This window comes from Equus przewalskii, chromosome 17 (genome assembly GCF_037783145.1).
Source record: "Equus przewalskii isolate Varuska chromosome 17, EquPr2, whole genome shotgun sequence".
NCBI classification, from domain to species: domain Eukaryota; kingdom Metazoa; phylum Chordata; class Mammalia; order Perissodactyla; family Equidae; genus Equus; species Equus przewalskii.
The window spans coordinates 49,413,021-49,427,563 of NC_091847.1; the positions used below are offsets into that span (position 1 = coordinate 49,413,021).

A 14,543-nucleotide genomic window follows, 5' to 3' on the forward strand; every position below is an offset into this window, starting at 1 on the left:
TAGGTAAACACAAGACATGGAGTAAAAATACCAGTATTGATTTTTGTCACTGAAGGTGGATAAATCTGTATCACATTCCTCTCTCTGCTCATCCTGCGCAAAACTCGACTTTGTTTCAGTCTGGGTTCCTTCCATTTATTTCCCTGGGAAATCTGGAATTTTTCTAGTTTTTTAGTCTGAGATGATTCCCTTGCAGAACCCTTTGCAAAAGATAGAAGTTTACTTTAGTCCTGGTTTAAACCATACTTGTCACCAAAATAAATTTGTTTCAACTTCTCTTCCTTTCTACATCAGTTTCTAAATTATGAGTTACCAAGTTCGTGTTTGGGAGACAGAGAGCCATCCCTTCTTTTGCAAGCTTCTGCTGCCTGCCACAGGCCACCCGTAGGTCAGACTTAAAACCAAAGCTTCAACAGTGTTATATGCAGAAGAGTCCTTTCCTACTAACGTTAAACAGACCCTGTTTTCCACATCCATTCAGTGTGGCCTGACACAGAAAGTGCGTGCTGAAGCAGCCTGGTGGTACCTAGGTCAGTTTTGGGCTGGAGAGATTCACAATCCATTTCCTTCCAGATGGAATATAAGAATGAGGGCATTGACGCTACACCCGTGGAGTATGAGGACAATCGCCCACTCTTGGATATGTTCCTCCAGAAACCCCTGGGACTGCTTGCACTTTTAGATGAGGAAAGTCGGTTTCCCCGAGCAACTGATCAGACGCTAGTTGGTGGGTACCTTTTGGAAAAGGCATAGACGCTCAGAAGAGAACTTGCCTCATGTCATCAAATGAGTTTGGTTTAATGAATCTATCCTGTGTGTTTTGGCCACCCAGTGGGTTATAAAAGTATAGATCCTGCTTTTAGTGAATTGAAATGTTCAGCAAATGTCCTGATAGAATTTGTGTCTTAAAGCAAACCTATCACCATCTCTCAAACCCTCTTTACTTTCAATTTCTGCAAACAGAAATACCATTACCCTATATCAATATCATTTTTACGCCTTATTCTCCTTTACTTCCCGTAACCAATACTTGCTTCCTCTCTTTTTCGTACTCTTCTCTCATATCTCTTCCTGGATCCCCGTCAACCTCTAGTCCAAGTTTGTATAAAAGCCCCTTCTGGTCTTCTGGCTTCCAGGCTCGTACTCCTCCCCTCTGCCATAGACAGCCCAGCTAATTTAGTCTTTCTAAAGCTACCTTTTCATTCTTCTGGTATCCATGGGATGACAATTAAACACCTCCTCCTGGCATTAAAGGCCCTTTATGTTTTACCCCTGTTTTTCTTGACCTCCTTCTTCTCAAATCCTCAGTGTTGCACATGATCCTGTCCTTTACTTAGATTGTGAAATGCTTGGGGCAACAAAGCCCCAATCCTTGCATCCCTTAGGTGCTTAGCACAGTTCCTCACACAGACTAGGCTCTCAATCACAACAATAGCAAAATTGTTTGTTGAGGGAGGAACAGAAAGTTTTGAGCCTTTTTCCCAGATGGGAAATTGATTTGTGGGATAGATTCACTTCTAGAAGTTGAGATTGTCACCCTCAGTGGTTCCTTTTATCTATAAAATTGTCACAGGTTGCCAAGATGAGTTTAAACTAGAGTTTTTTGCCTTCTGTATCTTCGTAGTTATAAAGCTAATTGGCTGAACTTCTGGTGTCATCAATGTCCATGCTAGGGGTTCTTAGAGAGAACAGAGAATGAAATCTTAGGGTACAGCCTGACACTAAAAACAATATGAAACAATTAAACAAGGACTTGATTGTAAATGCCCATCTTACAGGGGATCTTTCTCCACCATTGTACATACGATGGTAATATCAGGCTCCCCTGAAATCCCTTATTTTGGGTCACTCATGGCTAGAGGAGCACATTTTTGTTTGAAGGGGCAAACAATTCACATTGTAACTTTTAAACATGAAAATCCACACAGATAAATTTGAAGATAATCTACGATGCAAATACTTTTGGAGGCCCAAAGGAGTGGAGCTGTGCTTTGGCATTCATCACTATGCTGGAAAGGTGAGGCAAGCGTAAGTTATTAAACCTGAATTTGACAGGAGGTAAGTGTCCATATTACCCTGTCTGTGCTGCTGACGAAATTGCTTGCAGATTTCTTTCTCCTTTTAATTCTTCTTGAACACCTAATCATAATTCCCAAACTTTCTCAGTGGTGCTGTTCACAGAAAGTTGCCCCTGGCAAAGAAGCAATTTCTCACTGGGGTGGCCCGCAGAGCTGCCATCTGCTTCTCACCTGAGATTTGGCCTAGATGTGACAGCTCTCCAGAGAGAAAACATATTATAGCGTTTGCAGTGTTTAGCAGTGAATGTTCACATTTGAAAGTCATTTGGAAATGTGTAGGTAATGGAGAAGGGTTAATATCACAGTGGGGCTTAATTTTTAGCACTTTAAGTATATGTCTACAGGGCACCAAAAATGTCTAGATGAAAAGGGAAAAAAATTTCACTTCATTATGCAGATGTTAAGCTTTTACAACATTAACTGAAATTTCCACTTTTCATATATTATGCCTCAGTCTCAATTTCAAGTTCCTGAAGCAGATTAATGACTGATTCCGGAAATTCTCTAGTTCTGTAGCCAACAACTCATTGCTTGAGTAACTGTCAAAGGTGCCATTTGAATTATGGCTAGTTGGTTCCGGTGGGGTCTGCTAAAGTCCTCGGTCCAGAAAATGGATGGGAGTTCAATAAAAGGCATTTTGGATTATTTTGTTGATTTAAGACTTATCAGAATTATTTTTCACGTTCATATTATGACATTGAAATTAATTTTGCTTGACTGGAGGTTGGTTAAAAGGCAGTTTTAATACAAGTAAAAGGGGATTGGTTTTGTCTCCACATAGTGTCTGGTATCTATTTTGGATCTTTGTTAGAAGTTGCAATCCAGTTTTTACCCTTAAATACTTCATTTGCCTTAGCATTGATGTCTGACTGCATAGTAATCTCCTCTACATGTCAACTGGATCGAATCTCCCTGATCCCTGCCCCCATTCTTCTCTTCTGCCTCCCATTCCTGTCGTCCTCTTCCTCTCACCTCTCTTTCCATCTCTCTGTCCTTTTATACCTATTTCCTACTCACCCTTCTTCTTCCTTCTTTCTCCCTCTTCCCCTTTCTTGATTTTAATGGAAAAAAGGATCCTTTTCTTTCTGGGCTCTGTGTCTTTTACTGAATTCATTTGCCACTTAATCTTATTTCTCTGGAGTGTTCCTTAAAATTTCTCTGACCCCTCTGTTCTGAGAACTTCTCGCTCAGCATCTCTGAATACTCACTCAGGTCCCATGAGTACCTTGGGAAGCAGTGAGAGAACAGTGGTTATGAGCATGGAGCCAAACTGCCTGGGTTTTGATGTATGCCTACCACTTGTGAAATGTGTGACCAAGGGACTCAGCCTTTCTCTAAGGTCTGTTTACGCAGCAGTAACATGGAGATGATAATAGTATTTACCTTATAGGATGGATGCTTCACATACAGTGAGAGTCCAGTATATTTCCATAATTATTCTGATGTGATATAGCTTTGCTATGACTCTTTTCTTCAACTGAACAAGAAGTTAAAATAAACTGGCCTGTCAAAAGTTACAATTTTTTCCCCTTATCTGGTGGTCTGGATTTAAAAGCATGGCTGTGTCAAGATGAATTCTATATGGAGTTCGATTAATGACTGACCTCAGACAACCTGCCAGTGTCACCAACAATGGACAGTATTGGCTAATTTGCGATTTGATATTCGTGTTGCAGGTATTATATGATGCTTCTGGGGTTCTTGAGAAAAACAGAGACACTCTCCCTGCCGATGTGGTTGTAGTCCTGAGAACGTCGAAAAACAAGTTGCTTCAGCAACTCTTCTCAATCCCTTTGACCAAAACAGGTACTTGGAACCCCCTGACAGCCCTGGGCCTCATGCTTCTACATGCCTTGCTGGGGTTTTCTGGTTAGTGTCTCAGTATTACCAGGGCTGCATTGCTAACATTTTGAATTTTAAGCAGGAGTAGAGATCTATCTGACTAAGTTCAAGAAAAGGAAAGTGATTGTTTCTTTTGCAATTTAATTGCACAGCACCAGAGTATACACACACACACGTGTATAAACACATGCACATACACACTTTGCATAACATCAGCTCTTAGACTTCTCATTTTCTCTGTCTGCCTCTTTTCATTCTTTCATTTATAAAACCATGTGTTATCAATTCATGCTAAACACTCTAGGGTGGTCTCAGTTTACCTAGAACTATTGGGAAGATTATTTCTATTCATGTATGATTCCAAGTGAAGGGAGTGTAGTGAATCAAAGGTCATCCAATCTTGAAGTCACCTGGTCCAACTTTCCCACCCACTTGTTGACCTACCCTGCCACTCTCCTAACCAACTTGGAACAGGTCCATCATTGGCCTACATACATGGCCTTGGCCTACTTAAATTCAACTTCTCTTTAGTTGCTCAGTCAGTTTTCGTTCCAGGAAGCCGGAAACTACAGCCAAAAAATGGAACTTCCTGATCTTTGCTGTTTTGCCAGATGGGTTCTAATTGAGTCAACTCTTGAATTACCTGAGATTCTGCTGCCTTTGGCCAGGCAGACAACTTGGTCTTCTCACAGCTTTCCTCTCAAGGGCTTTATGTTTTTGAGCAATGTCTGGAAACAGCTGTGGGTATGCTTTTAAGAAAGGAGGCGGGAAACCTCTTTATCATTGTTCGTAATTTCCTTTTCTTTCTTGCCACGTCCCTCTTGAAATTATTGGCACCGATGTCTAGCGTGGGGCCTTCGCATGCTAAAAGAGAGTGCCTGCCAGGTCTGATTTTTAGCAACATGCAGAGGAATGAAAAGCTTGGCCAAGAAAAAAGCCACAATCTACAACCTTAGCTTCATTTTAACTTGGAAGGCAAGTTAAGACCAGGTTCTTAACTTTCTTTAAACATGCTCCTTTAAACAAAAATAGTAGGTTGCCCATCAGAAGGCTGACCTCCAGCTTCCTTTCCAGACTTCCTTTGGGCACAGCCAAGATTTGATTTATTATCGACTCCTGGGAAAGCGTGGGCAGGTGTGGGCAGAGAGGATGCTGCCTCACCACTCAGGTGTAGACTAGTCGGGCGACTTGTGTGTAGAAGTGAAGACATGGCCATTATTGATAGGAGACACACTCTTTGAAATGAAATCTATCCAAATGGCTTGTCAGCTGGTATTTACACTCTCCCATAAATATGAGTAACGACTTATCAAATCTGTTCACAACTTTGGAATTTCCAATTTTTCAACCTTTGGCAAAATAAAAACCATTTCAGATCCTGGGCCACTAGGTGGCACTGTGCAAGAAGTCAGGCTCTGCAGCCAGCCTTCTGTTTGCCCTTGATCGCCTAATCTAGGGAGGAACGGGAACAAAGAGACAGCCTCGCTTCTTTTTTTTTTTTTTTTTTTGAGTTTTCTCCTGTCTTGTAACTCTTTCTGATTCTTGCCCTGAAACTGGGCTCCACACTACCTGGAGGAAACAAAAGTGAAAAATAAGACTAGAAAAAAATGTGTTTTTCTCACAGCTTCCTTGCATTCCTGAGTCTATTATGAATAATAGTTTTTGAAATCCTAAGCTTAATTTTCTCCACATTTTGAGTATAATTAAGAAGCCACGAACACACATCAAAACTAATAAGCATGATTCTATTTTCTTTTTCTGAAATTATTCATGTAAAAATGCCTTTAATCAATAAACATCTATAAATAGCTTCTAATAATAAGGCACTGGTTACGCAGCAGAGGGGATATAAAGATAAGGATAATATGCCTTTGCCCTAAAGCAAGTGGAACTTCCTTTTACTTTCACTTTCTGTCTAGAATTGGCGCTAATTTATCTCCTTATGACAATATTTGCCCTCAAACCTCAATTCTAAAGAGATTGTACATCCTATGCTGAAGTGCAGAATATTAATTAAGCTTCTAAATTTTAAAAACTTCACATTCTATATGTTAGGTTTTATTATGTTACAGCCTTTGAAGGTGGGAAAACCTTACTGAATAGAAGTAGGTGGTGCTGTTTTTGCTGAAACTGCAAATGCTTGTTTCAGGCATGTGCCCCTGACAAAGGGAGATGTGCCTGTGCATCTCAGCATTCTGGCTGGAAGCAACGTCTCACACATCCTAGCGTTTTGGAAAAGGATATGCTGATATTTTCAGTGTGTGAGAAACCCTTTTTTTTTTTTTTGTCATTTTTATTTTTATTTTGTCCTGCATCAAATCCTTAAATAATTGTTTTATTAAAATTAAATCGAGCACTAGTTCAGTGAGCATAGATATTGTGAGCAATTACTTTACAAACCTCTTTTGGAGGATGAACTACAGGGAGGAAAGAAAAAGGTCAAAGTTGGTAAGTCTACGAGGCTGTTAGCCCCAAATTTAAAAAAGAAGTCCAGTGTTGGACTCCTCACTTTTGAGAAGAGAGACCCCTATGGGATGTTGGCAGTGCTCTGGCTTCTGGTCTTGGTGGTGGTACATGGATGTTTGCTTTATAATATTTATTATGCTCTACATTCATGTTTTGTACACATTTCTGTACGTGCATTCTATTTCACAATAATACTTTTATTTTCCAAAAAAGAGAGATGTCTTAAAATGCAAAGAAAAACTTTAATTTCTTTATCTAAGATTTTCTGTCCATTAAGTTGAAGTTTCCTTGTAGCTAGACTGCTGCTGTCCTTTGCTTTCAAACGCAGGCGTCAGAGAGCTTCCAGCTGACATTCCTGTCCTTTTAAGTCAGCCTCCTCTCTGGGCTGCTGGGCAGGTAACAATCCCTTCACTAGCAGATAGCAAACAGAACTATTGGCCCTTGGTTTAATCTCTTAGCAGGGTTGAGAAAATTAACCTGTATGTGTGTTTGTATAAAACCATAATATAAAATTAGAGTAATCCAGTTGACGTTTTCCTGTTTCTTGTACCCACCTTCCTGTTCATGTTGTACATCCCAAAATACTGAAAATGTTAAAAAACCTAGGGATTGGAATCATGAGGCCCAGGGTCATCAGGTGATAGGGTTCCTCCCAGGTTTCTGCAGCCCCCTTACCTTCTGCTGGTACACAGCTGCATCTGGTGGTAGAGATGCCTAGGCCTGAGGGGCACACACTCATTCCAAGATAGTCAGTGACAATCGGGTAAACAGAGGCAGCCGCAGTCAATGCACATTCTCTCTGTTCCCCTTTCATGCTTATGGTACCACTCCTTTGCCTGTAGATGGGCCACTTTAGACATCTCTTTTCTTTTCTTTGTAATCCTGCCTGTTGATAAGTTCTCTGAAGATTTTTTGTGTGAAAATTTGATGTGGCAGCAACACTACATTCTAACCCTTCAGCTGGGACTTGTCAAACTGAATGATCTAGGTAGAAAAATATTAAAAGGATGGACGTTACAACAAGGTTTCATTGCATGTTTTCCTGTTTGGGGAATGTTCTACTTGCTACCAGTAAACTAGAGAAAAGTTCAAAAGACTCAGGGGAGGAAAGAGAAGAGGAGGTTTCAAAAGAAACTTGAAAAATCCATTTCTGTCTTTAAATATGAATTCTGATTTCCAAATAGTAGTTTGGGGTTTTAAAGGAGTTAGGAACTTGGGAGAAACTAGAAAAAACAAGAGTAGCACCAGAGAGAACGTTCTCTGAGCCCCTAAGTCTGGATTTGCTTCAGAATCTAGAACTGAGTTTTGTCTCCATTGTTGCCTTCTGTCCGAGAAGTCTCAGGTCTCTCCCTTGGAATTTGAAGTGGAGTGAAAACCAACAGTCAAGTCTCTCTATCTTGACTTCCACTGGCTCCTCTTTTTATTTGGATGGGGAGGGGGCCAAGAGGAGCCCCCACATTATATCTGAAAAGCACTATAATGCCTTCACTGCTAAAATATTTGCTGTTAATTGTCTGTTCCTGATTCTGGACCTCTCGAGTTCAGCATTAAGCTCTTAAGAGGATACCTTTAGGTAACCATCTCTCAAGAGTTTTCATTTTCTACTTAAGGCTGCCTCTCCATCCTGGCAGTTCAGCAAATGGGTCTGGTAGCATGAACTGCCTCTAAGTGACAAAGTTCCAGGGTCACAGACAGGGACAGTGCTCAGTTCCTCCTAAAATGGAGGGTCTAACGAGCCAACCCCATCAGGGAGCCCTGGGGAGTGAGTTCTTCCTCACACACAGGCCTGCTGCTTTCTATGTACTTTGAGAGTATATTTCAGTCAATAGATAATTCTATATTCAGCATCTGTCTAGATATAGTGCTATGCATAGATGCTTTCTAGACGGAATAAAAGAAAATCCAGCCAGAATAGTCAAGGACAGATAGTGCCAACTTGTAAAAATAAAAAGGATGCACAAGAAATGTAAATTCTGAACAGGCATGTAAATCAATAATTGGCAGCAATATAAGCACTATGTCTATACCAGTAAAAATAGAAGGAAAAGTCATGGACAGATCATGGGCCAACATAGGGGAAGACTTCTTTTAACTAAGCAAGTCCTCTTGGTCGAGATTTTTTTTTTTTAAATACGAGACTGGAGAAAATTGAGCAGTCTAGGAGTAATGGGGCCAGTTCTAAGCCAGTGTCTACAGCACTGGAAAGGAGAGGGAGGTGGAAGTGGGATGATTAAGTGAATAGGACTTGACGAAAGGACCCTGGGCAAACGGGGCAGGGGACAAGATGGATAAATGATGGCTGGCTGCTGAGCTGAGGGTGGGCTCCTGATGCCGATCTGAAACACTGTGGGTGGTCAGGGTGGGCTCCTGGAGAACAGCTTCAGAGTGAGAAAGGAAAACTTGAGCAAGGGTGTTGAAGACTGACTAGGGAGAACCAGCATGCACCCAAAGAGTCTGTGGAGCTGTGTGAATAGATGGTCAATAAATACTTTTACATTCTACATTCAGATCTAGCATCCATTTTGAGTTAATTTTTGTGTAAGGTGTGAGGTTCAGTTTTTTTTCATGAGTATGTCCAGTTGTTCCTAAATCATTTATTAAAAAGACTGTCCCTTCTCCATTGAATTGCTTTAGCATTTTTCAAAAATCAATTGGTGATATTTGTATTGGTCTGTTTCATTGATCTGTGTATTTAACTCTTCCCCAATACCACACTGCCTTGACTATTGTAGCTTTATAGTAAGTTTTAAAATCAAGTAATGTGATTCCCCCAACTTAATTCTTCTTTTTCACAATTGTTGTGGCTATTTCAGTTCCTTTGCCTTTCCATATAAATTTTAAAAGCAGCTTGGCTATATCTATAAAAAATCCTGCTGGGATTTTGATTGGAATTGCATGATATCTATAGATCAATTTGGGAAGAATTGATATCTTTACTATGTTGAATCTTTCAAACCACTAACACAGTATGCCTGCTTATTTGGATCTTCTTCTATTTCTTTAATCAGTATTTTGATTTTAGCATACAGAGCCTGTACATGTTGTGTTGGATTTAAACCTAAGTGTTTCAATTTTTGGAACTAATATAAATTTTTTTATGTTGGTTTTCAATTATTCAATACTAGTATATAGAAATACTATTGATTTTTGTGAATTGACCTTGTCTCTCACAACATTGCTAAACTCACTTGTTAATTCTAGGAGTTTTGGGTTGTTTTAGTTTTTGTAGATTTTTAGGGATTTTCTACATAGACAGGCATGTCATCTGTAAATAATCCTTTTGTTTTTCTTTCCAATCTTATGCCATTTATTTCTTTTTCTTACCTTATTGCACTGGCTCGGACTTCCAGTATAATGTTGAATAGAAGTGGTGAGAGGAGACATTCTTGCTTTGTTCCTGCTCTTGGGGGAAAAGCATTTAGTCTTTCACCATTAAGTATGATGTTAGCTATAGGTTTTATGTAGGTGTCCTTGCACTTACTATTCCCTCTATCTGGAACATTTTTCCCCAAGACATACCCGTGGCTAGCTTCTTCACTTTCTTCAGGTCTTTTCTCAAAATCTACTTTTCCTGGCTATTCTAGTTAAAATTTCAACCTGCTCAATATTTGATATTCCCATTTCCTGTTTTATTTTTCTCCTTAGTACTTATCATGACCTTACATTCTGTGTACTCTTTACTTATATTTTTGTTTATTGTCTGTCTCCCTCGACTATAATGTAAGTTCCAAGACATCAGGGATTTTTGTGGTTTGTCTATTCCTGTATCCTCAAAGCCTTCAATAATACCTGGCATATAGTAGGCACTCAATATATATTTCCTGAATAAATAAATAGATGGATGAACCAAATCTACCCATCCACCTGCATCTGTTCCCATTTTCTGTCTTCCTTCTAATCTAAATTACTATACTATTCCTCCTCTTAGGAAAGGCCAGCTCTCCACTTATCTCCTTCATTCCTTCCCCTCCCACCTTCATGAGGTCTTTGATCCTGCAGTTATTCCTCCTCTCTTCTGCAACATCTGTTTATTCCTCTTAATGTGATCATTCATATCAACATAGCATCTTCCATCTTTTTGACTCCTTCTTATGTGTTGAATTGTGTCACCCCCCAAAAAAGATACGTTGAAGTCCTAACCTCCAGTTTCTCAAAATGTGACCTTATTTGGAAATAGTTCTTTACAGAGGTAATCAAGGTAAAATGAAGTCATCAAGTAATCCAGTACGACTGGTGTGCTTATAAAAGAGGGAAATTTGGACACAAAGACACAGACAGTGAGAACGCCATGTGAAGATGAAGGCAGAGAGCAGGGTGATGCATCTACAGCATCTCTCACCTGACATCCTAAGTAGACTGTTTCTACTCTTTCCTCACACAGCCTAACACCTAAACTGCAGTCGTTGTAAAAATGTAAATCCGATCATGTCACACCCCTGCTTAAAGCCTCCAATGGCCATTCATCACACCTAGAATAAAATCTAAACTCCTTTCTTTTTCTACAAAGTCTTGCATGACCTGTCCCTGACTGCCTCTGTCCCCATCTTCTTAAACTTTACCCTTCACTTTCTGTCTTTATTCTGTTCCTCAGATATTCCAAGCCTTTTTCTGACTCTGCACCAGCTGCTCACTCTGCCTGAAGCATTCTTTCCCCATATCTTTACAGGGCTGTCTCCATCTTGTGATCCAGAATCCAGTTTAAATGTCACCTCCAAAGAGAGTCCTTCTCTGTCCCCCCAATAGAAAGTAGCCCCACACTTCACCACTCACTGTATTACATCACCCTGTTTAACTCGCTCCATCAGGAGCTGACATTATCCTGTCTATCTCCATTCCTTCTCCCCTCCCCCTACCTCACATGCTAGCCTGTAAGCTCCTTGAGAGCAGAGCCCTAATTGTTCCTGTTTACTTATGACAGTATTTCTGGGACCCAGAGCAGTGCCCAGTGCATAGTAAGTCCTCAATAAATATTTGTTAAATAACTCAGTAACGCTTGCAGTGTATAAACTAAAGCTAAATTCCAAGTCTTGATTCCCAATCTAAGGCTCTGTATTAGTTTGCTAGGGCTGCCATAACAAGTGGCTTAAACAAGAGAAATTTATTTTCTCACACTTCTGGAGGCTAGTCGTCCAAGATCAAGGTATTAGCAGGTTTGATTTCTTCTGAGGCCTCTCTCCTTGGCTTCCAGATGGCTACCTTCTCAGTTTCCTCACATGGTTGCCCTTTGGTCTGTGTGTATATTATCTGTATCCTGATCACCTCTTCTTATAGGGACACCAGTCATATTGGATTAGGGCCCACTCGTATGACCTCATTTGACCATAATCACCTTTTAAGGGTCATATCTCCAAATTCAGTCACATTCTGAGGTACTGGGGGTTAGAACTTAAACATGTTAATTTTTAGCAGGTACTACTGAGTCTATAACAGATCACTAAGAGCTGAGGGAGCTTTTCAATATGAGTCCCCTTACCTATGGGGCATATGTGGGCTATCACCTTTCCCCATAAAGCCCAGAGACCATTGTTACCAGCCAAAGAGAGTTTGCCGCCTTACCCAGTGAGGAAAAGAGGGCTCTGCCCTGTCTCCTTTCCTTCTTCCTTCCTCCTACACCAGAGGAGCTAGCCTAGAGAGGAGGTATGTAAAAGAAGACTCCGCCAAGCCATGGAAGTCATTAATTCAGCCTGGAGGGAAAGGGAGAAGGGAAAAAAGAGCTTTGAATTGACATGATATTGAAGGTTAAAAATAAATACGAATTGGGGCTGGCCCCGTGGCCGAGTGGTTAAGTTTGCGCGCTCTGCTGCAGGCGGCCCAGTGTTTCGTTAGTTCGAATCCTGGGCACGGACATGGCACTGCTCATCAGACCACGCTGAGGCAGCGTCCCACATGCCACAACTAGAAGAACCCACAACGAAGAATACACAACTATGTACCGGGGGGCTTTGGGGATAAAAAGGAAAAAATAAAATCTTAAAATAAATAAATAAATAAATAAATACAAGTGAACCTTTAAAACCAACGCAATCTTTAATAACAAAATTATCTGAAAATCTATGAAATGGGGTGAAAATATGGTTAAGGGAGCTGCCATCCTCACTGAAAGATAGATCAGCATGAGTAGGAGATGTTACAGGAAAAAGTGGAACTGATTCTTGCTTATCCCCCATGAACTAAGATACCTCAATATGCTGATTTCATGCACAAGCAAAGAACTACAAACTTTTCTGCAATTGTGACCCTGGGAAGCTGGCAGTTTCCATCACTAGCTGGTGATTCCCCTCAGCACTGCCTGGAGTAGGGGAGAAACAGAGTCTTGTCTCCGGAATAGGGCAAATGACTTCACTCATGAATAATGGAAATAGGAAATGTTAATTACATGGGTTCCTCATCTCCAACAATCAGAGCTGTGCAGTTGAGTACTTTTTTCTACCCAGCTGTGCAGTTCTGTCTCATGCAACCATCTTGTCTACCTGACAAGATTGTAAACTCCATGAGAACAGGGACCATGTCTTATTTTTCATTTATATACAGAACATCCAGTTAGGACTGTTTGTAATACTTTACAGCTCCATTCCATTATCCATGCTAATTCTGCTTTCTGGAGTTACTACTGTCCCCTACCCTCATCACCACATCCTCCATCCCTGCCTCTCCTCTCCTCTGCCTTTTTTTTTTTTTGAGGAAGATCAGCCCTGAGCTGACATCTGCATCAATCCTCCTCTTTTTGCTGAGGAAGACTGGCCCTGAGCCAACATCCATGCCCATCTTCCTCTACTTTATTTGTGGGACGCCTTCCACAGCATAGCTTGCCAAGCAGTGCCATGTCTACACCCGGGATCGCACGGGGCGAACCCTGGGCCGCCGAAGTGGAACATGCGCACTTAACCACTGCACCACCGGGCCGGCCCCTCCTTTGCCTTTTAATCCATTTTTTCCCTCCAGAACTCAGCCCTAGCATCACCTCCTCCAGGAAGTTTTCAGTCTGGTTGGGTGGCACCATTAGATTGTAAGTTCCATGAGGATATGATTTTGTCCATTTAGTTGGCTTTTCTTTCCAGCTCCTAGAGACCTAGGTACTGGCACATAGGTGTTCAGTAGAGGCTGTCCAGGCAGAGAGTGCGATCTGTGAAGGGAATTTCCTGGCAGTCCTGAAAGCACTTGAAGCACATCAGAAATGTGGATCATCCTATGATTTACGGTGCTAAGTGGAAGCCCGTCAGGGTCTGAGATTATTTTAACAAGTTGTGAAATTCAGAGAGAAGAAGCTCCGTTTAGAACTCAATATTCTGAATCTAGAGGAACAACGGTGAAGCCCTATTAGGACTCAGGTGCCAGAGAAGCACAGATGTAATTGCAGTTACATGTGTCATCTGAAATTGATTGTCAGACCCCTTCCTGGGGTGTAGTGGGCAGGGTTGGGGCTCTCCCAGAAGCAAATAGCACACATATGATTAAAGTACAGACTGTGCCAGGAAGCACAAGATCCACGCACTTGCTCACAACTGTGGCCACCCTGGGGGCTCCGGGTGCATGTGTGGCCATGCTGTCTTGCGTTACTGCCACAGCTGGTCAGGAGGACCAGTTGAGAGGCCTCTCTGCCTCTTTGAGGTTCCCTGAGGGATGGCATCCTCTTCTGCCCTTTGACAGGCTGGAGGAGGGGGTTGAGGGTCCTGACAACAGCTGCACAGCCCCAGGAGAAACTTCCTACCTTCCTGCCTCTCCCTTTGTGAATGTTTTTCAGCCCTTGTCTAGAAGAATCTTTGATTTTCTTTGTTAGGCTTGTTGAGGACAAAATGTGTGTGTGTGATGCAGTTGTGGGGGTAAGGGAACATCTCTTGACATTCTTATTTGTTTTTTTTTCCTATCCCTGAATACCTTAGGTTTTGAATTTTTATTCTCCAAGTGCTGTTTTCTTCTTGTTCAAATGTAAGCAGCTTATATTTTTCTTTCCTTTTTAAAGTTCTACCTGCAATTTCTTCTACTCCATCAGCTGCAGTGGAATAAAGAGCCCTGGACTGTAATTCAGGAGACAGGCTGAGATGGACCTGGATTGGTACTTTGCAACTGGCAAGTTTAATTCAATTCTCTGAACCAGTTTCCAATCTTCTAAGTGAGGGATTTGCATGGAGAAGAGCCCCTGGGTTAGAAGGAACCTTA

At 41.3% G+C, this 14,543-nt stretch overlaps 1 protein-coding gene across 18 annotated transcripts in view; it reads left to right on the forward strand.

The window, feature by feature from the left end:
- Window positions 1-14,543, forward strand: part of MYO3B (myosin IIIB) — a 409,912-nt gene that overhangs the window by 208,855 nt on the left and 186,514 nt on the right. For all 18 annotated transcript variants that reach the window (XR_011528407.1, XR_011528406.1, XR_011528404.1 and 15 more), the window contains 3 exons: window positions 574-727; window positions 1,929-2,017; window positions 3,755-3,884. Coding sequence is in view for 14 of the 18 variants with exons in the window: in XM_070580113.1 (XP_070436214.1) it covers window positions 574-727; window positions 1,929-2,017; window positions 3,755-3,884 (373 nt within the window). In the remaining 4 variants the exon portion in view is untranslated. The remainder of the gene's footprint in view (window positions 1-573; window positions 728-1,928; window positions 2,018-3,754; window positions 3,885-14,543) is intronic.